Source organism: Thyridium curvatum (genome assembly GCF_004353045.1).
Source record: "Thyridium curvatum strain D216 chromosome Unknown NODE_17_length_530222_cov_84.051745, whole genome shotgun sequence".
NCBI lineage: Eukaryota > Fungi > Ascomycota > Sordariomycetes > Thyridiales > Thyridiaceae > Thyridium > Thyridium curvatum.
The window spans coordinates 238756-260806 of record NW_022156772.1 but is presented as its reverse complement, the minus strand read 5'-3'; the positions used below and the strand labels follow the sequence as shown (position 1 = coordinate 260806).

Genomic DNA, 22051 nt, shown 5'->3' with positions numbered 1-22051 from the left:
ACGATCTTTGTAGACTCCGCTCTCGCCATGCCGTAGATGGGTAGGTATCTGAATGCACCTCATTCGTCGGAATATGAAAAGATATGTCGAAAGAAACAAAAAAGGAAGAAAAAAGCACCAGACAGAGGTCGAGGAGTAGAAGAATTTCCGTTTGGTGTGTTGGGTGGAAAGGAAGCCCACAGCTTGCACTGCATCTTCATGAGCGTGCTTCTTTGCTGTCTTCATGGTCGGTTTGTCAAGCTGTAATCGCAGACATCCTGTTCTTGGGGTGACTCATGTCTCTCCGGTAAGGTATGTCCGATAGAAGTCTCCTTGCCTTTGACTTTGGCAACCGTTATCATGCGCAGGTGATGATAGAGATCGACTACTAGTCGATGCGCGGGGGGGACGGTTTGTGCAGAGAGAAGGGGCTGGTGCTTCTTCGTCGCTCGCCCTCTCGTCGCAGGTTCTCGATGATCTTCATCATCTCCTTTCGGCCGCCGCCCGCATCGATCATCATGTTGGCCATACTCATTGAGACCTTCTCGCGGGCGTTGGCGTTGAGGAGGCGCTTGACTAGGAGGTGACGCATCAGGATGCACACAAAGACGCCGCAGTCGTTGCCGTTCTCCTGCTGGGGGCAGTCCTCTATGTTCTGGAACCGGAGCGGGATACCCAGGACCTTCGACAAACAATAGGTAGCCTCATAGCCCTCCTTATAGTTTGCGTTGCCCAGCGAGTCGTAATGAAACGCGACTCCGTCGATCGTGGAGACGAGCAGGAGCGACCAGTGCGTACCGCCCTCAGCTTGGGCACTGGTTGCGTCGGTGATGGGAACAAAGATGTGCGTGACATTCCTGAATTCAGGAAGTGCCTTCTTCACCTGCTCCATCTTGCGCTCCTTGGTCAGGATCATCGTCATCGTCGGCCTAAGCAGAACGATGCGTGCCTGAGGGTACTTGGGGAGGATCTCACGCTCCAGCCATCTGCGCAGACATGTCAGCATTTATCGAAGATAAAGTGAGATGAGGGTCAAAAAAGCGTCAAAGTGCTAGGGCCACATGGAATTTAGAAGCGCACTTACTCTTCCCAGAAGCTGATGTTCTGCAAGAGGTCAAGGTCAGTGACATGCCGAGATGAGATGAGAGGTGAGGCAACTTACGATGTCGGTGAGCCAGTCAGTCCGTAGGGCCTTGATGTCTTCATTTGTCACTAGCAAGCTTCGTCAGTCTCCTGTCATCACAGAAATAGGATCATTTGGGTCGGCATGGTTCGCACATGTCACATCGTAGTCTGCCAGCATCGCGTCAGTTTGAGATCTTCGTGAATAGAAATAGACGGGAGAGAAAGAAGGGCTTACACGAAAGGTACTTCTGTTCTGGAGAGAGCTGGTCAAGAGGAGTCTGTGTCAGTCTTGAGGATCTTCTGCATGGTGCGCTGAGAAAAGAAGCAGCATCCATCTTGGGTTTGGCAGTCGAAGACTTGGTGTTGTTGCGGTGCTGGGCTGGTGCTTTAACTGGTGCTTTGGCCTTTGCCTTGGCCCGTGCTTTGGTGGAGGAGGCTGGCTTGACAGGGGGAGGCAATGCAGTAGTCTCTGCAGGTGCTTGTGACTGGAGGGGTGCCTTGCCAGCCGGCTCGACCGCCGAATGCGCAGTAGGCTCGCTGTGTCCTGTGAGCTTGCGCTTCTTGGTGGTGGCGCTGGTTTCAGTGCGCTCGCCGGCATCTTGCTCGGCGGCGTTTCCGGAGGCGTCGGGAGACACTTCTTCGTCGAGTGTCTCCCTCTTGCGCTTGTTGCTCACCGCTTTGGCTGCTTCTGCAACCTTGCGCTTCTTGGGAGGGCTGCCACCGGCATCTTGCTCGGCAGCACGGCCGCCGCCTCCGTAGAAGCTCTGCGGCCGGACCTCGTCTGGCGCCTCTCGCTTGCGCTTGTCGTTGTTGTTCTTGTTTAGGGCCTCACTCTGGGCCCGCGCCCGGTCGAGTGATCCCGGCTTGGGCACTTCTTCGATCATCTTTGAGCCAATGACCTTGCCGTTGAGCTCGGTGCGCAGCTTGAAGACTGCCTTCTTGTTGACTCCGGGCTTGTTCGAGAGAAGGGAGGAGGGGAAGGGAGCACGCTTCTTGAGCAGAGGAGCAACAGGAGGGAGAGAAGAGGAAGAAATGGAACCAGATGTAGCTGGTTGGGGACAGCTTACAGCTTCACCCAGGTGGCGTGCGATGCGTTGTCGGATAGGCATCGCTGTCTACACCCAGAGTTCGCTCGTGGGAGGTTCGGAGTGTGGGTAGGGGAGAGAGTTTCGCAGTGAATTCGCTCGCGGTCGGGTCGGTACCGTGGGAGGGAGGAAACGATCGAACCGTGGTTGAAGTGACTTCGCGTCTTCCGAAGTCTTTGGGGGAGGGAGGGAATTTAAGGAAGTCGAAGTTTGGTCCAGAGTCGTTTTGCTTTGCGCCCAAACTCAAACAATCGGTCTGCTCGGCGCGAATAGGGCGTGACAGAACCGGCGGGGCCGCTCGAAGCTACTTCGCGCTCTTCAATAGAGGTTGCGAGTTGACTACGATGGCTACCTATTGTCTGGTCCGTAGTCGTTCGGGGACGCGCGCAGTGACAATGGGAGGGAGTTGAAGAGGTTAAAAGAGACAACAATGGCAACCGGGGGCGCAACAGAAGGTCCTTGGTGGTGCAGTTTTGGGTCAATAGACCAAAAGATGATGATCACACCGGAAATTGTGTCGAAAAGTGGGAATTGCGGGGGGTCTGCTGGCGGTTTGGTAGGGAGGGACATCTGCAGAGTGTGGGGTTGTCAGCCCGCCTAGAGCGCACCTGGCCAGCCAATACAGCCCTGAATAGGCCCCAGGAATAGCGGGTCAGAGCTGGACAGTAGGCGGCCTGCCACGACAATAGAGGCTGAGCAGTTGAATAGCGGCCTCCGACGAGTCTTCAAATTGACGAGTAGTGCCACCAAGGTCTCTTCTTTTCCGGTTCGCGTTCTTTTGACACCGTCAGTTTGTCAATATCTCAATGGACTAAAGTTGCTTTTGTTCTCATATATAGATGCGCGTGCATCGTGCCTGAAGAGCTTGGCTGAGTCGCTCTCTGTTTAGCTGGCGGTATTCAGGCCTTCTCAGGACTCTATTGACCTACCTACTTGTAGTATTGACAAGTCCTTCCTTGCCTTTGACTCAGCCCAAAGACATGATGCTCACTCAGTCGAGCGGTACGTCACTTTTTAGCCACGTCAGTTGGGACGACTGTTTTAGGAAATACGCATGTGCACGGGAAGCCGAGTCTAGTGCTAGTGGTCTAGAAGGTAAAGCCGAGGCAAGGTTTGGCACTAGGTCCGTCATTCCCGTCATTCCCGTCATTCCCTGTAGTCTTTCAAGAGCTAGGTACTGAAGAAGGACATCATCAGCATCATGGCTAGATGTGAGTATTATTTACGCACCCCAAGCAACCCGTAGTTCCCCCAGCCTCCCAGGCTCTCTGTACAATGAGAGCAACTGCTTTCACCCTTGAACGGCTGCCCAGCAACAATGACCTTGCATTCTCATCTGCAAGTTTCCATTTTGTACTCGTCCCTAAGCTTCCTCAGGTCATTGTCAAGGTTGTCCTCCTTCAAGCTGTCACTCAACGAAGCGAGATCGATGGACGCGAGTTTCTTCGCTGCTGCATGGTTGTCTCTGCCCGCGTTGCGACACGTCTCAATGAAACGCAATTTCTGGTTCTCAATGGCATGCAGGCTTTGCTTCCTCTCCGACTCGTGCCTCCTTGTCACATTGTGTATCGCTCGTCGGCCACCTTTCTCGTACTCATCGACGACATCCTTGGTGGCAGTCTGCTCAGACACAAAGAAACGTACGATTTTCTGTGACTTGTTAGCACTACCCGTGTAATTTGGTGTTGCGAGATGTAGATGGTTTTACCTTGGTGATGGAACTCATGGTCGCTGCCAAGTCCCGGACACTCGGCTCAGTCACACTCTTCCACCACTCTTCGACCGTGTTCTGCTTGTCAGAGCTATCCTCCGCTTCCTGTTGAGAGGGCCGCCCGTTGGCATGCCGGTCAGAGTCTGGCAACGGAGTGGGAACGTGTTGCCTATTCCGGGACCGGTCGGCTGTAAGAGCTCGCATCATCGCATCCCCAACGATGTGCAACTTCTCCCCGTGCTCTCTGTCTGGCTTCGTCTTGACCTGGCGAAGTGTTTGTCGATTTCCGCGTCCCTCGTCGCAAGTGACTCCGAGTAGTTGTGCAGTGAACTCCGTTGGCTGAGGGACATCGTCATCTCCAAATGGATCACTCCTGGAAGCGAGAGCAAGAGGCTCTGGTGCTGGTGTGCACACACGCCACGATACTGGGTTCTTCGACGGTTGGACATGATTAGAGACTAGTGCTGGGGTGCGCACAGGGCTTTCAGAGGGGAGTGCTGGCTGTGAATTATCGGGGCTTGGGCTGGAAGCTGCCAAGTACTTGTCCCATATTGGTTTAAGAGCGGGCTCGTATGAGTCCCGTATCTCCTCGTTGTAAGTGCCAGGCTCGTCCAGACCCGCCCTAGTTTGGATTGGCGAAGCCTCCTTGTGCGGGCTAGGTGTCGGCTCGTGAGCGGGTCCCTCAACGTTGGAAGTATCTGGGAGATTGGCCAGTTCTTCAAGAGCAAAGGAGCCATAATCCGACGAGGAACAGGATGATATCTCGATGGGGTCGTTTGGGCACTCTAGTGGCAGGTCAGGTCTGCTCTGTGAAGGACCATCCTCCTCGTTGTTTGCAGCTGGTGATGAGGGCGGATCAGATCTGTATTCGGCAGGCTGTGACTGATGAATACCCCTCGGCTTCTTCTTCGGAGGCTGGGCGTCATGCTTGGAGGGGCTCTGATATGGTTCCTTTGCTCTACGCCTCTTCTGGGGAGGCTTTGAACGCGGCTTATTGGGCAAGTTGGAAGACGTTTCAGCATCTGCAACGACTCGTGGAGGCTTTGTATCATTCGCTGCCTTTCCGCTTTGGCCAGGGTTCTTTCGTCTTCGAACCCCATTTTGTTTTGAAAAAGGCGTGTTGGGGGCTCGGGCGTTTGACTTGCGCTGACCTTTTGGAAGCTGCGGCTTAGCTGTTGGAACCACTTCCGTATCGAGGAGTTCCAGCATCTCTTCGAGAGGATCAGAACCCTGATTGGGCTGCTTTTGCTTCTTTCTCTTTGGGGGAGAGGAAGAATGTGATGGTGGGCCCTCGTCCTCGTAGTCTCCATCGCTCTCTTGGTATGTCTTCTTAGCTACTCTCTTCCACTTCATCTTGGAAGGCTGGGGCCGGATTGTAGAAGAGGAGAGGGGCTGTCTCTGAGTACGACAAGGGGTCTCTTCTAAAGCCATCTTATTTTCCAAGTCATCGTCAAAGACATCGAGATCTTTGGAGGTCCTTGGCTTGGGGCCATTACCAACGCCGGTCCAGGTTTGGGAGCTGACAGGTGGGCCGTGGGCTGGAGTGAGTGGCTCCATCACATTCATGCTTATTGCCTTGTGCCCAGTAGACCAGACACAAGAAATGAAGATGAGTGAGTGTCCCTGTACTGTCAAAGATATTGAAGGTTGGCCGGGATGATTGAGGCCAGGTTCACACACGGAGGGTCCAGTACTGAGACTGCGATCATGGAGATAAACTGGGATGGATTACGAAAATGTTTGGCGGTTTGGTGGGCTGGTGAAAGTCTACGGGCAACAGGAAGGTGCGCAGTGCAGTGACTACTTTGTTAATTTCCATGCACAAAGTCGAAGTCATGGTGTTCAAATGAAGTGAGGAAGGAGCGGATAGCCTGCAAGAACAACTTTGAATCACCAATGCTGGACATTTGTACTTAAACACCATACGCTGCACATGCGCAAACTGTGACAAGGGGATTATATTGATGCAAACATTGCATTGCTCTCACAATAGAAGTGTATTGGTATGTGGTGTCACCTGCAAGGTATCTAAATCGAGTCATGTTTCTGTGGCATCAAGGGCATGCTATCCAACAATCTCTCCATCTGCCCCATAGAGGTGAATCACACATTCAATCCATCCTCGCCTGTTGAGGCGTGAGTAGAACCAGCGCGAATCCTCCATCGTGATCAGATGAATCTCTGCTGCTGTTCCCACACATATAAAAAGCACCCAGCATCTTCTCGACTCCAAACCCTTTTTTCTTCTTCCAAAAATCACTGCACACTGGAACAAAAGGTCCAAACAAGCCCCCCACATCTTGATCAACGTCTTGACCACATCTACACACCTCGAACCATATCAGACTTACTCATCTACCACTTGACATTATGTCTCCCATTCTCAAGTACGCTGGCCTCGCCCTCGCCCTGCTTGGCGCTCTCTCGAGCGCTGCCCCAGGTCGCGCTCACGTTGACAACCACCTGGCACTCCAGCCTGCCACCACTCAGGGAGACGCTCTCTACCACACCACCGTTCACCACTCGATTGACCCAGCTATGCCCACCCCAGCGGCTACCATTCCTGCCATCAATGGTGATGCCAAACCTGTCAAGGTCGCTCGATACATCGACTTCGGAACCCGAGGCAACAACAAGCAGTGCAGCGAGGAGACCTTCCCTATGAAGCTCCCCCTCAATGACGCGCCCCTGGCCCGCGACTGCAACAACCTCGCCGCCTCTCTCGCCACCAGGAGCGGCTACTTCACCATCTCTTCCTCCGAGTTTGGCAGCAACAACGACCTCTGGGTCTCGGTCGTCTCCCTGGGCACCTGTGAGTTCGCTCTCAGCCTGATGGGTCTCGACGAGTCGACCCCCATCCTCGTCGGCACCACCGACATCCAGTACTTCATCCGCCGCACCACCTCTGGCAGTGACCAAGGCGTCGTTCATGCCAGCGGTGAGACCGAGTGCAACGCCTCTGACAATGGCAACGAGAAGTTCTCCGTGGCCTGGGCTGTGCGCTCCGCCACCTCTACCAAGATCGCCCCGCGCAGCATCGACTTCCACGCCAGCAAGGACGACGGCTACTGTGGCGAGACCCAGCCCAAAGTTGATTCGAACGCTGGCGCGCCTCTAGCGGACGACTGCAGGCAGCTCGCCAACATGGTGGCTAGCGTCCCTGGCTACTACAGCATCTCTGCTGACGAGTTCGGCGCTGCCGGCCACTGGGTCCCCGTCGTGGCCAAGGGAACCTGTGCCTTTGGCCTCAGGTTCCAGAACTCGGGCGACGCGACTACCGCGCTCGTTGGCACGAATGACATTCGATTCTACGTCGAGCAGGTCATCAACGACGCCAAAGACGGCCTCATTCACGCCGAGGGTAGCATTCTGTGCACAAACGGCCAGAAATCGAACTCCATGGACTGGAGCCTGGTTGCTGCCTAGGTTGAGGTACTTCATCAAGATGGGCTACCGGAACCGGGCAAAGCCTCATCTTGAGCACCTACCTACAAGTGATATCTGAAGGGGCAGGAGGTTATCACAGTGGCATCCAAGTTACACTATTACAGAAAAGGTAGAATTGACATCTTGATTCTCTAAGTTGAAACGGACCTTTGGTGACTTGCAGTGATGAACAGTCTGGTGAATCCGGTAGCCCTCATAAATCCAGCTCACTTTGACGCCTTCATTTATTTGATTTACCACTTTATGTTATCCGGTCACTATCAATCTGGATCCAGTCATGATACGTAGACATGTAGACGCTCTCCAACCTTTCCCATTACCCAATCCGAACCCATTATTCCGAACAAACATTACCCCAAACCCAGCCTATCCAACTCCCACTCACGCTCTTCGGACCCCCACCCCCCCGAATCACTGCGTACACCCCCACAGCACCGTAACAACAAGATGCCACCCCAGCGTAAACACAACAGCAAGCCACTGCAGCACCTGCAGCGCCATCCCGCCCGTGGCCCGGATGTCACCCCCGTCCCCGCCCGCGCCGAGCGACGTGCCCGCAAACTGCAGCGCGCGGCTGGCCATGGTCACCGAGGCCGCGGCGCCCACGGCCCCGGCGACCGAGTAGCTCGTCAGGTAGGACACGGCGGCGCGGGCGTTGCGCGCCGTCGGCGAGCCCTTGTCGGCGACCATGTCCCAGATGATGAGCGACAGGATGGACGAGAGCAGCAGCAGGGCGCCGACGAAGAGGGGCACGAAGACGATGATCTTCTCCTGGATCTGGCGGCCGAGCAGCAGGAAGTCCTTGAGGGAGCGGTCGGCGAACGGGTCGGTCAGGGTGCGGTTGTCGGCCATGTAGGAGGGCTGGCAGGTCAGGTTGCTGTTGAAGCCGGCGCAGAGTCCTGTTGTTGGAGATTCGTTAGCTTTTAACTGTCTTGGGAGAGGGAGAGAGTCCCAGAGACAGGGGTTGTGATTCATACCGAAGTATCCTACGCGGACGGAGGCATTGGTCTTGACGTCCTCGAGCTTGACGAGGTACAGGTCGGGAATGCCGGGAGACGTGGAGATGCAGCCGACAAGGGAGAGAACTATAAGTGTATTGTTAGCAGATGCAGGGATGGCAGAGAACATGAAGGCGCCATACTGTAGAACACGCCTAAAGAGACGGCGACGATGCCTATGGCGGCATATTTCATAGGTTTGTTTTCTATCACGAGATGTCAGCTACCAGGGAAGTAGAAGGCGGGGACAGTGTATCTCACGTTGATATTTGCCGACCATGATGGCTCAGAGAATGTGCGGTCTCGTGTTAAAGAGAGAAGCGGAAACAAGGCCTGTAGTAGTCGATGGAACTTTGTATCAAATGTCAAATGAATGGAAAGCTATCAAAGCTCAAAGCACATAAAAGAAAAGAAAAGGGAGTGTTGGTCGATGGTGTTGAAAGCAAAGTAGATTGATCTGCGAACACCATCTCAACAGAGACAGCTCGAACTTATATGTACAAACAGGCCCCCAAAGTCTGGATCCCTGGACCTGTTGATTCACCTTCGCCCGCCGGGGCCGGGCTTGATGGCCGCATATTGCACTGCCCTCGAAACAGCACCCATCCGGTCTCCGCGGTCCTGGCTGGCCCGTAGGGCTGGTCAGGAACCGGCAGATGCAGCCAGTCGATCGCATGACGCTCAGGCCAAGAAGCAGGCTGGTGGCCAAATCAAGATAGACACAATCGCGATAGACACCTGCGACCCGGGCCGGAGCCGGGCCAGCGGCAACTGGGAGCTGCACGACCCTTGCACAAGCCAGCGATTGGGTCTCGTTCAAACGGAGCTTCAGATGCGGCTGGTTTCAGCAGGCGACGGCCGGTCTGACTCTGTTCTACGGGCCAGCAGAATGATGCGGCGAAGTCAATTGTGCAGGGAATTGGGCCAATGTCTGCTCGGAATCAAGCAGGGCCAGCAATTGGGCCAAGATGGAGTTTCAGGGCGGGTCTGTTCCTGGGCCCTTGAGCAGGCGACCCTTAAGCGCCGTCGATCCGCGTCTGCAAGCGCACCGTGTTTCAGATCAGAACCTGCAAAGCCTAGGATTGATACTTGGTCAGGGCCTAGCTTGATAAATATGGAAATCGCTGGCTGGCCTACGCGAGAAAATTCGCGAGAATCCCCAAGGCATTCAATTCACCGTACCGTAAAGTAAAAAGCATCAAGGCAAATTGCTCATCCCGGTCTGGTCGCCCTAGCGGCATGCAGACTGAAGTCGTGCCCTGTCCGGCCCTCACACAGTGATAAGGATCCACCGACTTGCTCTTCTTACGGAGTAGTCTACCCACTAAAGTCACCACTTTCAACAACTGCGGACCCCCCCCCAAGCCCTCCCTCGCACTCCGCACAACACGTCCACGTAGTTATATAAACGCAAAATTCGTCGTCGGAGCCACGTCCCGGGTGAGATGGCCGAGTTGGTTATGGCGTAGGATTAAGGATGTCCTTTAATCCCCTTCCTATGGAGCAATCCGCGTGGGTTCGAATCCCACTCTCATCATCAAGGTTCATCACGGGTGCCTCCTGGATGCTTTGTTTTTGGCTTTCTTTTTGCATTGGTTCTTTGCCTCTGCCTCTGCTTGATCTGGTCCGGCACAAGCAGGGTGACCTGGACTAGTTGAGGCTCTGAGGCCTGGAGGTAGGTTCACGCCCCGTGGAGGGACCCTGTGGGCGAGGATAGTTGGCCTGTCTTGCGGATGCCGTACCACGCAGCTTCCAAGCAACTTCCCACTGAAGCATGAGACACACAATGCAGTCATGTTCCAATCAGTGATGTATGTTGAGCCGGGATCTATCTTCTAGAGAGCGGGGTTTCATATCAGTACAGCATACAGCACTCCCCTGAAGACCCTTCGTTCCCTCCCCGTCATCTCCTTTCCTTCACTTGAACCCCCATGGCTGCGGGTTTGCCGAGGCCCTATGACCCTGACCTGGTGGCGATGGCCCCGTCGCCGGCGGCGGTGCAGGGAACGACCCCATCGGGCTCGTGTTGAAGTTGAACGCGCCCCAGCTGAGCTGGCTCACGTCCAGGTCCATCCCTCCCGTACCAGCCTGCTGCATCCCGGGCACCACCGGCTGGCCCATCGGTGACAGCGAGCTGTAGAACATGGTGGTGTCGCGGAAGTCCGGCACTTTCGACATCTGCAGGTCATCCAGCGAGGCCGGAAACTCGGGCATCTCCGTGTCCGCCGTCGTGCCCGCGCCCAGCCTCTCCTGCTTTTCTCGCAGGTACGTGACGATGTACGGCGGCGACACCGGCTCCCCCTTCTCGACCAGGGCCTTCTCCCGAGGCGTCCACGCGTGCAAGATCATGGTGGCGAACAGGTGGACGATGGGTATGTAGTCCTCGTCGTCAAAGGTCCAGCGGGCCTTGAAGTTGTCGCTCAACGACTCCCAGTACTGGGCGGCTCTGTCCTGCGTGGGCCGCCTCTTGAGGTCCGAGACGATCTGCATGTAGGCAGGGAAAGGGAAGTACGCGTCGGCGAACCACATGTATCCCTTTGTGATTTCTGGCTCGGCCATCTTGGTGTCGATCTCGACCCATTTCACGGCCAGGCCGTTGAGAAGGTCGCGCTGCTCCGGCGTTCGCGGCCCTTCGTTTTCCGCCATCTTCGAGTACTGGTTGACCAAGTGGAACTTCGCTATCGTCGTACGCGCCGACCAGATGGTCATGTAATGAAGAGGATTAGCCGGGTCACATAACTGAAGGTACTTCTCCTCAATCATCTTCTCCAGCGCCTTGACCTCTTCGCCCTCGGGGATCGAACCATCCCGAAACTCTTTGGCAATGTTCTTCAGTGCAGGATACGTAAAGTCCAGGTGGAAGGTAGCATAGCGGAGGAACTCTCCCAGTTCGCTGCGGACGACAGCGAAAATCGCGTCGCTGCAGTTGCTGTGGGGACTAGGGGCAACCCTCATCTCTGGCCGCAGTTCAGAATCGTTGACGTTGAGCGGGAGCCGGCAGTCCCAGCTGGGTTCCAGCACCGATGATTTCCAGTCAGCAGCCTCGCCTATGCGGGCGTCGAAGAGGATCAGCGACCACCACAGCCTGCGGCACATCTCAGCTTCCAGCGCGGTGCGCTTGGAATGGGCAGATTCGCTATGAAGTCCCATGCGCTGGGCAATGCGCAAGGCGACCCCGAGCATCGAATGTAGCGACCTCGGGTCGACTTTGGGCCTATGGGTGATCTGAATTGCATCAGCACAAGAACAGAGGTATTGGAGAGCAACTGGACACACAATGTAGAGATGGAACGCTGTCAGGCAGTCACGGTCATTTGACCGTGCATACCCTGCTTTGAGAAGCGCCTGCAGACACCCAAATTGGAATCTCCTGATGAGAACATCCCTCGACTCCCCAAACATAGTTTTGCAGTCTTCTCGGGGCACGCTCAGGAGGGCCATGGCGTAGATGCTAAACATCAGCGCTTCTAGGTTGGCATCGACAGAGGCCAAGTCACTTGCTGCCTCTATGATGCGTGGCTGCATAGTTGGGGCGTGGGTGACACGAAGTAGCGTATTGACGTTGTCGAGATAGATCTGCCAAAGGCGAAAGATCTGGACTGGGCTTGGATGCAGCGTGGCCAGCTCAACAATGGACTGGTACTGGCCAAACATCAAGTGATCACTGTTCTGGTAGGTCCCACCATACGCTCTCTTGATATTGACTTCATACGATTCGTTATCGCTTTCGTCAAGAGGGTCCCGATACTGAGCAGACCTTGGTCAGCATCTCATAAACACTGCAGCAGGTTTGAAAAAGGGTTAGTACCTCGTGGTCGTGGTCCATGGCACGCCAAATGCTCCTGATCAACAACCATCAGCAAATCTGTTTCTTCTGACAGATGGAGAGCAGCACATACTTGACCTCGTTCACCCTGTCACTCCTGACAGTCATGGAAGGCGACGACTCATCATGCACCTTGTGCTCGTCATCGGAATCGAAATCATCGCGGGGTGAATCTCTTTCCACGCCGTCCTTGAGCGGGTCAAACTTGAGGCCGTTCTGCCGCATGATGTCCTCGTACTTGTGAATGCGATCCAGCAGCTCCCGCTCGGGGAACCGGGGCCGGCGCCTGCGCGGCACGTACGTGGCGGGCACACAAGGGACCTTGAACTTGAGGCAGTGCGCGCAGGGGAATTTGCGATCGCACTTCACCTTGCGCTGCTGACACAGCACGCAGGCCAGGACGCGCAGCGGCTTTTTAGCGGCGGCACCGGTGGGGGCGGGCTGCTGAGGAGCGGCCTTGACGGAAGACCCCGGCACGCCTTGGCCCGACGCGGCTGGCCCAGTCGACATGCTGGCCACGGGGCAATGAGATCGTTTGTCTCGGGTTCTACCGATGAGAGTGATGTTGGTGCCGCGGTCCTGGTCTATGTCGGGCCAGGGCCGATATGGACTGTGTCAGATCAGGCCCTCCGGCCGTAGCGCGCAGCGCTGTCGTCAAAGGGCCAAACGGTTCGTAGACGGCCGGAGCTTGTCTAGGAGTGAGTGACGAGAAGGTGTGGCCGCAAAAATAATGACTCTTTGAGCCTCCGGACAGGAATCCGTCGATATCGTGGTCGAAAGCTACCAAGCCCCGAGCTGAGGTGTGGTACGTTTGGCATCTTACGTCAACAAAGACCGGCGCTACATGGTGATGTCGACATTCACGTGACATAATCAGGTGCGGGACGAAGTGACCGTCCTTGGTTGAGTCAGGCGGGGCATTCATTGGCTTGCGAATAAAGAGAGAACCTCCAAACAAACCAGAGTCTCGGAAAGTATGGACGAATGGAATCATAAACAGCAATTTTCTGGCCAACTGCCTTTTTCTCCTCTCCGTGTCTACAGTCCAACCCACATCGCCCTTGTTCAAGTAGTACTTCGCCCCAGATGCAGTCGGCGAGTTGCCCGATATGACAGATACGGCAATTGACTTCTCGATTACATCTAAGGCTAGAATTTCTCAATCAACAGAGATGGAAAGATAAGACAAAAATTGACGGCTTGGCACAAGGTATCCCCTGCTCCTGTCCGGAGAGTTCGCACCACTTCCCCACTGTTGAGCCGTGACATTCGTGGGTCCGATGATAAGAGATTGAAACCCGATGGCCTGGTTACGGGCTCGATCTTGCCGATTGCCGGAATGAATGCGTCTCATACAGTGGTTCAAGTATGTATGAAAGTGCGTATATCAAGATGGAATGTGCCCGCGGCGTTGTTCGTCAGTTGTTCTACGTGGCTAAAGCGGATCATGTAATTACACTCAACACCATGCGTCACACCCTGATTTGCACTACGGCTTTGATATCCAGCGTTGTAGCGGGGCTCACTGCTACGACTCTAAACGCGAACGGCGTCCAGTACTATGTCCCTCATCCCGAGATCGTACGTAAATTCATATTATCAAGCTCTGGCAAGATCCGAACAAGTGCTGATTGCCTCTTGCATTGCAGGCCAAATTCTCGACTGTTCCGGCAGAATTATCATCAACTTCTCTAATACCATTTGCGGTGGTCGATACACAAACCGCCTCAACCATTTCAGCCAACTATGTAGAAGCCCAGCTCAAAGAGTATTCCCTCCAGGATGACGTCTACTCTGACTACCTCTCAAGCTGTGAGGCACCATGGCAACTTGAAGCATTACTAGGGCGTCAACTAAGTACCGATCAGTGATCTACCTTCAGGGGCCAGCAACATCTGTGAATGGCACACTCAACGCCAAGTACCTCCTATCCAACACCTGCAACACGTCAACACCACTTATGCCAGGCCCCTACTTCCTCAGCCCTTCAGGCTCTGTGTTCAAAGCGTACCGCCTTTACTACGACCCCAACAGCGCCTTCACAGCCGGGGTCTTGCAGGTATCTGCCGACAGCTTCACCGACACCGGTCTCGCCTCCTCGTCGGGCCAGGCAGAAGCCGCCATACCCGTCCCATGTCGCCTGTACTATGCCAAGGCCTCAAAGTGCAGCCCCCTCGCGGGCAAGCGCGTCGTCCTCAAGGACATCTACCACCTCAAGGGCCTGCGCACGGGCGCCGCCTCGCGGGTCTACTACGAGCTATACGGCCCGCAGAACGCGTCGGCGCCGTCGGTGCAGCGGCTGATTGACCAGGGCGCCGTCGTTGTCGGCAAGGTCAAGACGTTGCAGTTCGCCAACGGCGAGAACCCGACGGCCGAATGGATCGAGGTGCTGGCCCCGTTCAACCCGCGTGGCGACGGGTGGAGCGCGGTGGCTGTCGCGGCGTATGACTGGGTCGACTTTGCCATCGGCACTGATACATCCGGTAGCATGAGATGTAAGTGTCATGATTTGGCGTTGCCCACTATCACTGATCCCGAGTGAGTACTAGTACTCATTGTAAATCAAGTTCCGGCCGCATATAACGGTGTGTTCGGCGCGCGACAAAGTCACGGAGGCCTTACTACCGACGGAATCGTGCCCGTATCCACGTCTCTCGACACTCTGGGCCTCTTTGCACGTAGTGCCGCGGACCACAAAGCATTGGTGCAGGCCTGGTATGGCAAGGGGACATACAAGTCATACGCCAGTTTACCCAAGAAAGTATTTCGCACTACTAGTACTAGCATCGGCGGATTCCCAGTTGATGTCAAGGCTTCGCAGGTCTTATATGACAGCTTCGTCGACAAGTTGGCCGGATTCCTCGGTGCAACCGTGGTCGACATTGATCCATCTGCAGAGTGGAGGAGAACCGGTCCAGTGAAGGACCAAGAACTGCTCGCCTATACAAACATGGCAAGTGACACGACTTGACCAATCAAAATCTCAAATTGACAATTAAATGATAGTCCTATCTCGCAGTTGCATGGTACGAGCAGGTCCAGCTGTTGCAGAAACCCTTCTACGCCGACTGGAAGACCTACACCGGTAAAAGCGGTCTCTCCAAGATCGGACCAAAGGCGCGTGCCTCATTCGATTACGGCAACAAAAACGTCACTGAGGGCCGCTACAATGAAGCGCTGGCCATCAAGTCGAATTTCACACAGTGGTGGAGCGAGACCATCAACCCGCCAAACAACGAAACCTGTTCGGATGCTATTTACGTGTACCCAACCGGGGCAAAGGGCGCGCCGACGTATCGAGACACATATCTGTCGCCCCCGAATGTTGTCGTGAACTGGCAGGTCTCACACGCCGCGGTGTATGCGGTCTGCCCGACTATGCCGTGCCTATTGGGCAAGTCGAGTACACTAATCGCTTGACAGGGCTCAACGAGAGACTTCCTGTCTCCATTTCCATTGGTGCTGCGCGCGGATGTGTAAGTACTAGCTAGCCAACCACCTGATTCTTGTTCTAACTAGCCATGCCTGGTAGGACTGGATGTTGAGCCAGCTGATGGCCGAGTTAGAGCACGCAGGTATCACTTCAGCGGTGAAAACCGGGCAGCTCGCGTTTTGAGAGTCGGTCGTTGTCTTGATTTCAGGTTAATGTCCACTTCTGACGTCAGTCAAGACACGAAGGATCTTGGCGATCTTGTTGTATCTTCATTCCAGGCTTACAAGGTGACACCAGTCGAGTTTTACACTTAGCTTTCCAGTCCGTTACGTATCAAGATGTCCTCCTCTTCTCGCAAAATGAGTTTGTAGGTTTGAAGACAATAAATAGAAGCTAACTCTACTCGTTGGGACTCTTCCTGTGAAAATAAACCATTCGAAAAAACAATACTGCACCCTGAAATCCCAAGGCATTAGGTAACTTTGGTGGTGATGCCAGGCGCAGGGTCTTTATGGCGGCGTATACGCGTGTTTGGCCCCTTGCCCTTGGGGGCAAACTGGGCTACTTCGTAGCCTGGCACGGTCTTGACCAGTGTGCTGAGCTTGGCGCATCCATACGTCCTGGAGTCAAAGTCTGGGTGCTTCTGGGAGAGATGATTGCCCACGTCAGGGAGGTAAGCCCATCCGTCTTCTGCAGAGACTGCCTCAACCGTCTGTCCGAGCCATTTTGCGAATTGCTTCTTCTGTCCCGGGGCTTTGCTGGAGTCTGGCTGCGGTCGACTTGACTCGGCCTTGGGCTCATCTTGTGGTGATATGTTTTCAACAAAGATGAAGCGGTCACAGGCCACTCTGAACGCCTCTGGCGTCTTTTGGTGCCCAAATCCGTAGACGAGCAATCCTGCTTCACGGATGCGTGAGGCGAGGCGAGTAAAGTCGCTGTCGCTCGACACCAGACAGAAGCCGTCGAACTGGTGAGAGTACAATAGGTCCATAGCATCAATGATGAGGGCAGAATCGGTCGAGTTTTTACCTGTCGTGTAGGCAAACTGCTGAATGGGCTGGATGGAGTGTTTAAGGAGTTGGGATTTCCAGCCATTCAGCTGTGCCTCAGTCCAATCACCATAAGCACGCTTCACATGTGCGGTTCCGTATTTGGCAATCTCTGCCAGCAACGCCTGGAACGTGCGATACTGGGCATTGTCGGCGTCGATGAGCACGGCTAGCTTGGTTTCTGGATTCGCCATAGTTGGTTGGATGTTTGATGCAACTTTTCAGGATAGGTATACAGAAGAACACATTCGAGCAGTTCAAGAGGCTCGCGGAAAGTCTGATTTATACATCACCACGAGTCATCGCGATATATGGCACAGGTCTTGTATGACGGAGAGGAAAGTTTCTTGGGGAAAAGGCTAAAAGGACTGTTAATCTTCCAAGGCCGATCCCTGAGATGAGACACCTAGATGCCCAAAACTCTATCTGATTCTATAATGTGATCTTACAACCAAAACCTGGCCTGGCTCATGCATCCCTCTACCACCTTTGTAGTAAAATCGAAAGAATGCACTGGCTTATCGCTTTGAACTTTATAGGATCTGATTCAGGTAGTAGAATCATTCAGACCAGGTCATTACCCCACCTGCCGTTAGACGTGTGCAGCATGATTGAAGCTCTGCTAGTCGACGTTTGGCTTGCAATAGGCGCTTGCTTATTGCAGACAAGGCGACGCCAAGTCGTCGCTTGTGGGCTTGGGAAAAGAACATCCGGGAATAAACGCACTTTGAGGAGCCAAGTGTGGGAGTGTGGGAACGAACCCGTTAGCCTTCGGCGAGATGGACCGGGCCCCCAGATTCCCCCATCACTTTCCCCGCCCTGCGCACCATGTTGCCCATTACGATTTTCCGCAAGGGACGAATGGCAACTGCCGAATCCCACAGAGCTTGGGCAGGCACGCAGACTGGGGCGGCTCGAGCATCGCCATGCCCTAAAGCGACAAGACTGCCTGCAGATCTGTCGTTGGCGCGGCCGAAACGGAATCGGGCTGACTTGGAGAGGGGACGAATGAAAGCAGCAACTCGGGACTTGTTCTCTCAGCTGGGAAGAACTGCCAAGGGGGGGAATAGGGATACATAGATACAGGTCTGGCCTTGACATCTGCACGGATCGCGAACCCAGACACTTCATCGCAATCCTTTGCACAACTACACCTTCCAATAGCCACTATGGTCGCATCGCCAGATAAGACAGGCGACATGCGAGCCCAGGACGAGATGGTAGAGCAGGCGCCCACGATACAAGCGCACCTGGAAGAGCACCATCACCATCACCATCATCACAAGGAGCTCGAGGTAGTACCCATCGATCAGGAGGCTGTCGATCATGCCGTGCACATCGACCTGTCTTGGCGATCGTGGGTGGTCGTCTTCATCTGCTCCTTCGCCGTGATGGCGCAGGTGCTGGTGGTCACAGGTGCCGCGTCCGTCATCGCTTTCATCAAGCGCGACCTGGGCAACGAGGCGCTGGCCGGCTGGGTCATCCAAGGGCCACTGCTGATGCAGAGTGTGCTGTCCCCCATCATGGGCCGGTTGTCGGACATGCTCGACCGCAAGTGGCTGGCCTCCGTACCGCCCGTCATCGCCTTTGCCGGCGCCATCATCTCGGCCAAGGCGACCTCGATGACCATGCTGATCGTCGGCGGCATCCTCATCGGCACCACCCTGTCCTCCATCGCCATCGTGCACGCGATCCCTTCGGAGATCCTGCCGCTCAAGTACCGGCCGCTCGCAAACTCGACGGGCTTCATCGGCGGGGCCGTGGGCGGGCTGATCGGCTCTCTTGGCTCCGGAGCCGTGACGTCTCTAGCCCCAGACGGCTGGAGATACATCTTCTGGATCCAGGCTGGTGTCCACGGCCTCAACGCGCTTGGTCTTCTCATCTTCTACTGGCCACCGAAGAACACGGAGATCCCCAAGATGTCGTGGGAGGAGTACGTGTGGGCCTGCGACCCCATCGGCTCGGTGCTTTTCATCTGCAGCACGACGCTCATGCTGCTGGCTCTCGACTGGGCGGGTGGTGCATACCACTGGAATGACCCCCATGTCGCTGTCCCGGTCTCCATCGGGCTCTTGTTGATGGTTCTCTTCTGTCTCTACGGTGAGGAAGCTTCCACCATGCATTCATTAACCGTGTGTAGCGCCTGCCTTACTAACCTGTGTTTAATTATTATTCAGAATGGAAGGGTCGATCCGACGGCCTAGTAGCACACGTCTTCTTCCACCGCAATGCCAACTTTGCCCTTTCCACCTTCGCATTCACCGTCGAAGGGTGGATTTTCTACAGCGCCGTCAACTCCATCACGCCCCAGCTCATTCTGCACCTCGGTTTCGAGACCAACGCGTGGAAGATCTCGATCCGCCAGCTGAGCTACACGCTCACCACCATGGTCATGGCCTTGCCTCTGACCTGGTACTCGACCAAGTACAAGGACCTGAGATCGCCCCTGGTGCTCACCTTCATCATCTTTCTCGCCGTGTAAGTATCTTCCACCTCACCCGCTCCCTCCGACCATGACAGGCCACCAGGCTCTGACCCTGCTCTTGTTTCCACACAGCTGCATCTGCTACGCCACCATCCAACCCTCCTGGAACGCGGCCCAGATCGCCATTGCCGTCGTCTGCGCCATCGGCCAGTCGGGCCCGCTGACCCTGCTCGTCGCCTGCATCCAGTTCTGCTCGCCGCACGCCTTCATCTCGACGGCCACGGGCCTCGCCTTCTCCGCCCGCGCCATCGGCGGCGCCTTCGGCTCCGCCGTGCTCGACGCCATCATCAACGGCCGCCTCGCCTCGCACCACGACCAGGCCGTCTCGGCCGCCGCCGTGGGCGCCGGCCTCCCCAGCGCCCAGGTCCCGAGCATCCTTGCCGCCATCAAGGCCGGCAAGGAGTCGCTGCCAAATATCCCCAGTGCCGTGTGGCAGGCCGCCGTGGAGGCGAGCCGCTGGGAGTACGCGCGGGCGTACCGCTTGGGCTGGGCCAGCATCATCCCGTTTGTGGTCCTGGGGACTGTCGCGGTGGCGTCGATGAGGGGAGTCAAGGAGCTCATGACGGAGAAGATCGAGGCGACCCTGGAGCGCGTGCCAGAGGTTCGCGAGGACAAGATTGCTGCTGTGTGAGGCGGAAACTGCGGTAATTAGTGCCAAGATCGCAAACATATCGGATCATGTAAAGATAGGAAGACGAGATTTAGGAGGAATCTGGACTTGATGACGAAAATTACTGTATCGTTCTGATCACCAGAATGAAATAGACTAGGTTTTGTATCCCTCAGCACTCTATCGTTTCTTCACTATCCCTTTCCACATCAGACTGGTCTTCCTGCTCTCCAAATCTTTGTGCTCATCACAGAACAAGAGTCAGCCACCTTCCGACAACGGTGCCCACATCAACACCAGACTAGAAGATAGCATCTCCACGCTCCCTGATCGCCTTGCCATACATGGCCTGCATAAGCTCGTGCCAGGTCAGGCTGCCGTCCGACATCTGCTGCTGGAGCAAAGTCGCCCACCGGCGGTTCGTGGACTGCAGGCCGTTGATCGCGACATGCAGGTAGAAGCGATCGTCCATGTCGTAGCCCAAGTTCGTCAAGCGCTGCCTGAGCGTCTGCAGGCGGCCCTTGTACGACGCCAGGCTCATGAAGTCGCCCCGGTCAATCTTGCACAGCTGCTCGACCAGGCGGCCCGTGAGACCAGAGCTCTCGGCACTCTTCATGATCAGCCCCAGGACCGCCCCGTAGTGGTGGAGAGGGTCTTTGTGCTTGGGGCGCCAGCCCATGGCGAGGAGCTGTTCCGTGAGCAGGCCGACGGACTGCTTGAGGATGGCCTTTGCGAGCTGGCGGTCGCGGTCCCAGACGTCGTACTCTTTCGATCCTTCGACGGGGATAGGCGGGAACAGTAGTGCGCCGTCGATGAACCTCTGCAGGCCTTTCTGCTCGAACGTGTCCCAGAGGGTCTCCTTCCACTCATCGAAATTGCTCGTGCCTTCGAGCAGCGGGATGAGGCGCGGCGCAGAGTGGAGCGGCGTTGAGGGTGTGGCCACCAGGGCGCGGGGAGGAGTGGCTTGCTTGCCCATGGCGAATCGATCGAATCAGTTGAGCACTGGGCGGGCGTGCAGGCAAGTCGTTGATCTTCGGGTATTAGTGTCGCTTCATGCAATAATCAACTCGATTGCGATCGAGTGTCGGTGGAAGAAGTTCAGAATCCTTAGGCAGCGCTCTCCCTTGGTTTTTGGGTCTGTCAGTAGGATGAGGACGGAAGGTGAGGGTTCTGACAAAGTCAATAAATTCCCAGAAAAGACTGAGGTAGAAGTGAGATGGAAGTGGAAGCTAGCCTCTTCCCCCAATCTGCCTTGTCAATTGCTTCAAGAAAGTTAGTCGCACAGTGCCCCGACTCTGACAACCAGGGGCTCAAAGCTAGCTGGTCTAAATCATTCTTTTTTTCTTTCTTGGCCTAAGAGTTGGTCAAGAAACTTTCATCAGACGGTCACTGCCTTTGACAACCCGCTTAATGATTCGCCCACCAGCTCTTGCCACTGGTTGCTATGCCTCAACTGCAACAAGTGTTTGTCGGGACAAGCTCTCTTGGTACCTGATCAATAAAAGGATAGTCTCCTTTGTCCAAGAGGCACTCGTGATCTCGTGATGTAGTTTGGAGAGTCTCGGCTAGATGAGGCAGCAGGACCAAGCCCAACCTTTTCATCTCGTAGGCCTCGGTTTCAGGTGAACAAGCTTTAGGAAGGCATCAAGTATTGAAAAGACTAGATTGAACGTTTGACAAGCTGAAAGAGGATAGAAATTGGAATATTGCATTGCACGTCAGTCACTGGTGGTACTAGCTTTGCATCCCCGAAGTCTGCAGAACGCGGATGAAGTGGACTCAGCTGATGAATGCTCCGAAGACGTCCCTCATAATTACATTGTTTTTGTCAACCCCATGATCCACCGATCCTACTGTCATAGTCACACATCGTTTCGAAATTGTCGTGTTGATACATAGAACCTTAAAAATCCCGGATACACTCGCTCAAGGCCCGTTGTAGGACGCGTATCCCAGGAAATCATGTTCAGGTTACACGGAATACTCTTCCTACAATAATCACCGTCACCCGGTCGTATCTCGGGCGAACTGTCCGCTGCATGTGCATAAAGACATCGTCCAGTGGAGGAAGGCTGAGAAACAGAAATGCCTCGCTACCAGAAAGAGCAAAGTCAGCAAAACTGCATGGCGTGAGAGCTTCTAATGGCTTCGACGCGGCCCCCAAGAGTTAGCGCCTAATGAATACGGTTGGGCGAATCAGCGCATACAGTCAATTATCCGGAACTACCCAATTCGCAATCGGCCATCTCGCCTACCCCTGCGGTCCCTTGCCGCGTGCGGAGGAGGGGTGGTGAGCCGCTCGA

The 22051-nt window shown here is 55.1% G+C and overlaps 9 protein-coding genes across 9 annotated transcripts; 3 read left to right on the top strand and 6 right to left on the bottom strand.

Moving 5' to 3' along the window:
• Positions 1-367: 367 nt before the first annotated feature.
• On the bottom strand, positions 368-2213 carry E0L32_003797 (uncharacterized protein; the record flags this gene model as incomplete). Its single annotated transcript, XM_031138137.1, has 4 exons — positions 368-965; positions 1064-1083; positions 1142-1179; positions 1340-2213. 4 exons carry the CDS (start codon positions 2211-2213, stop codon positions 368-370), a joined length of 1530 nt encoding a protein of 509 aa, XP_030998214.1.
• A 1308-nt stretch (positions 2214-3521) lies between these two features.
• On the bottom strand, positions 3522-5466 carry E0L32_003796 (uncharacterized protein; the record flags this gene model as incomplete). Its single annotated transcript, XM_031138136.1, has 2 exons — positions 3522-3839; positions 3898-5466. 2 exons carry the CDS (start codon positions 5464-5466, stop codon positions 3522-3524), a joined length of 1887 nt encoding a protein of 628 aa, XP_030998213.1.
• An 804-nt stretch (positions 5467-6270) lies between these two features.
• On the top strand, positions 6271-7326 carry E0L32_003795 (uncharacterized protein; the record flags this gene model as incomplete). Its single annotated transcript, XM_031138135.1, has 1 exon — positions 6271-7326. One exon carries the CDS (start codon positions 6271-6273, stop codon positions 7324-7326), a length of 1056 nt encoding a protein of 351 aa, XP_030998212.1.
• Positions 7327-7758: 432 nt separating this feature from the next.
• On the bottom strand, positions 7759-8625 carry E0L32_003794 (uncharacterized protein; the record flags this gene model as incomplete). The annotated part of the gene is made up of 3 exons (XM_031138134.1): positions 7759-8432; positions 8489-8551; positions 8607-8625. 3 exons carry the CDS (start codon positions 8623-8625, stop codon positions 7759-7761), a joined length of 756 nt encoding a protein of 251 aa, XP_030998211.1.
• Positions 8626-10262: 1637 nt separating this feature from the next.
• Positions 10263-12681, bottom strand: E0L32_003793 (uncharacterized protein; the record flags this gene model as incomplete). The annotated part of the gene is made up of 4 exons (XM_031138133.1): positions 10263-11570; positions 11622-12092; positions 12154-12187; positions 12245-12681. The coding sequence occupies 4 exons, from the start codon at positions 12679-12681 to the stop codon at positions 10263-10265; spliced, it is 2250 nt and encodes a 749-aa protein (XP_030998210.1).
• A 957-nt stretch (positions 12682-13638) lies between these two features.
• E0L32_003792 (uncharacterized protein) lies at positions 13639-15918 on the top strand (the record flags this gene model as incomplete). The annotated part of the gene is made up of 8 exons (XM_031138132.1): positions 13639-13752; positions 13821-13983; positions 14040-14666; positions 14739-15128; positions 15191-15415; positions 15514-15647; positions 15704-15780; positions 15837-15918. 8 exons carry the CDS (start codon positions 13639-13641, stop codon positions 15916-15918), a joined length of 1812 nt encoding a protein of 603 aa, XP_030998209.1.
• Positions 15919-16076: 158 nt separating this feature from the next.
• E0L32_003791 (uncharacterized protein) lies at positions 16077-16847 on the bottom strand (the record flags this gene model as incomplete). The annotated part of the gene is made up of 1 exon (XM_031138131.1): positions 16077-16847. The coding sequence occupies one exon, from the start codon at positions 16845-16847 to the stop codon at positions 16077-16079; it is 771 nt and encodes a 256-aa protein (XP_030998208.1).
• A 975-nt stretch (positions 16848-17822) lies between these two features.
• E0L32_003790 (uncharacterized protein) lies at positions 17823-19769 on the top strand (the record flags this gene model as incomplete). The annotated part of the gene is made up of 3 exons (XM_031138130.1): positions 17823-18753; positions 18831-19131; positions 19211-19769. The coding sequence occupies 3 exons, from the start codon at positions 17823-17825 to the stop codon at positions 19767-19769; spliced, it is 1791 nt and encodes a 596-aa protein (XP_030998207.1).
• A 280-nt stretch (positions 19770-20049) lies between these two features.
• On the bottom strand, positions 20050-20724 carry E0L32_003789 (uncharacterized protein; the record flags this gene model as incomplete). The annotated part of the gene is made up of 1 exon (XM_031138127.1): positions 20050-20724. The coding sequence occupies one exon, from the start codon at positions 20722-20724 to the stop codon at positions 20050-20052; it is 675 nt and encodes a 224-aa protein (XP_030998206.1).
• Between the last annotated feature and the right edge of the window lie 1327 nt (positions 20725-22051).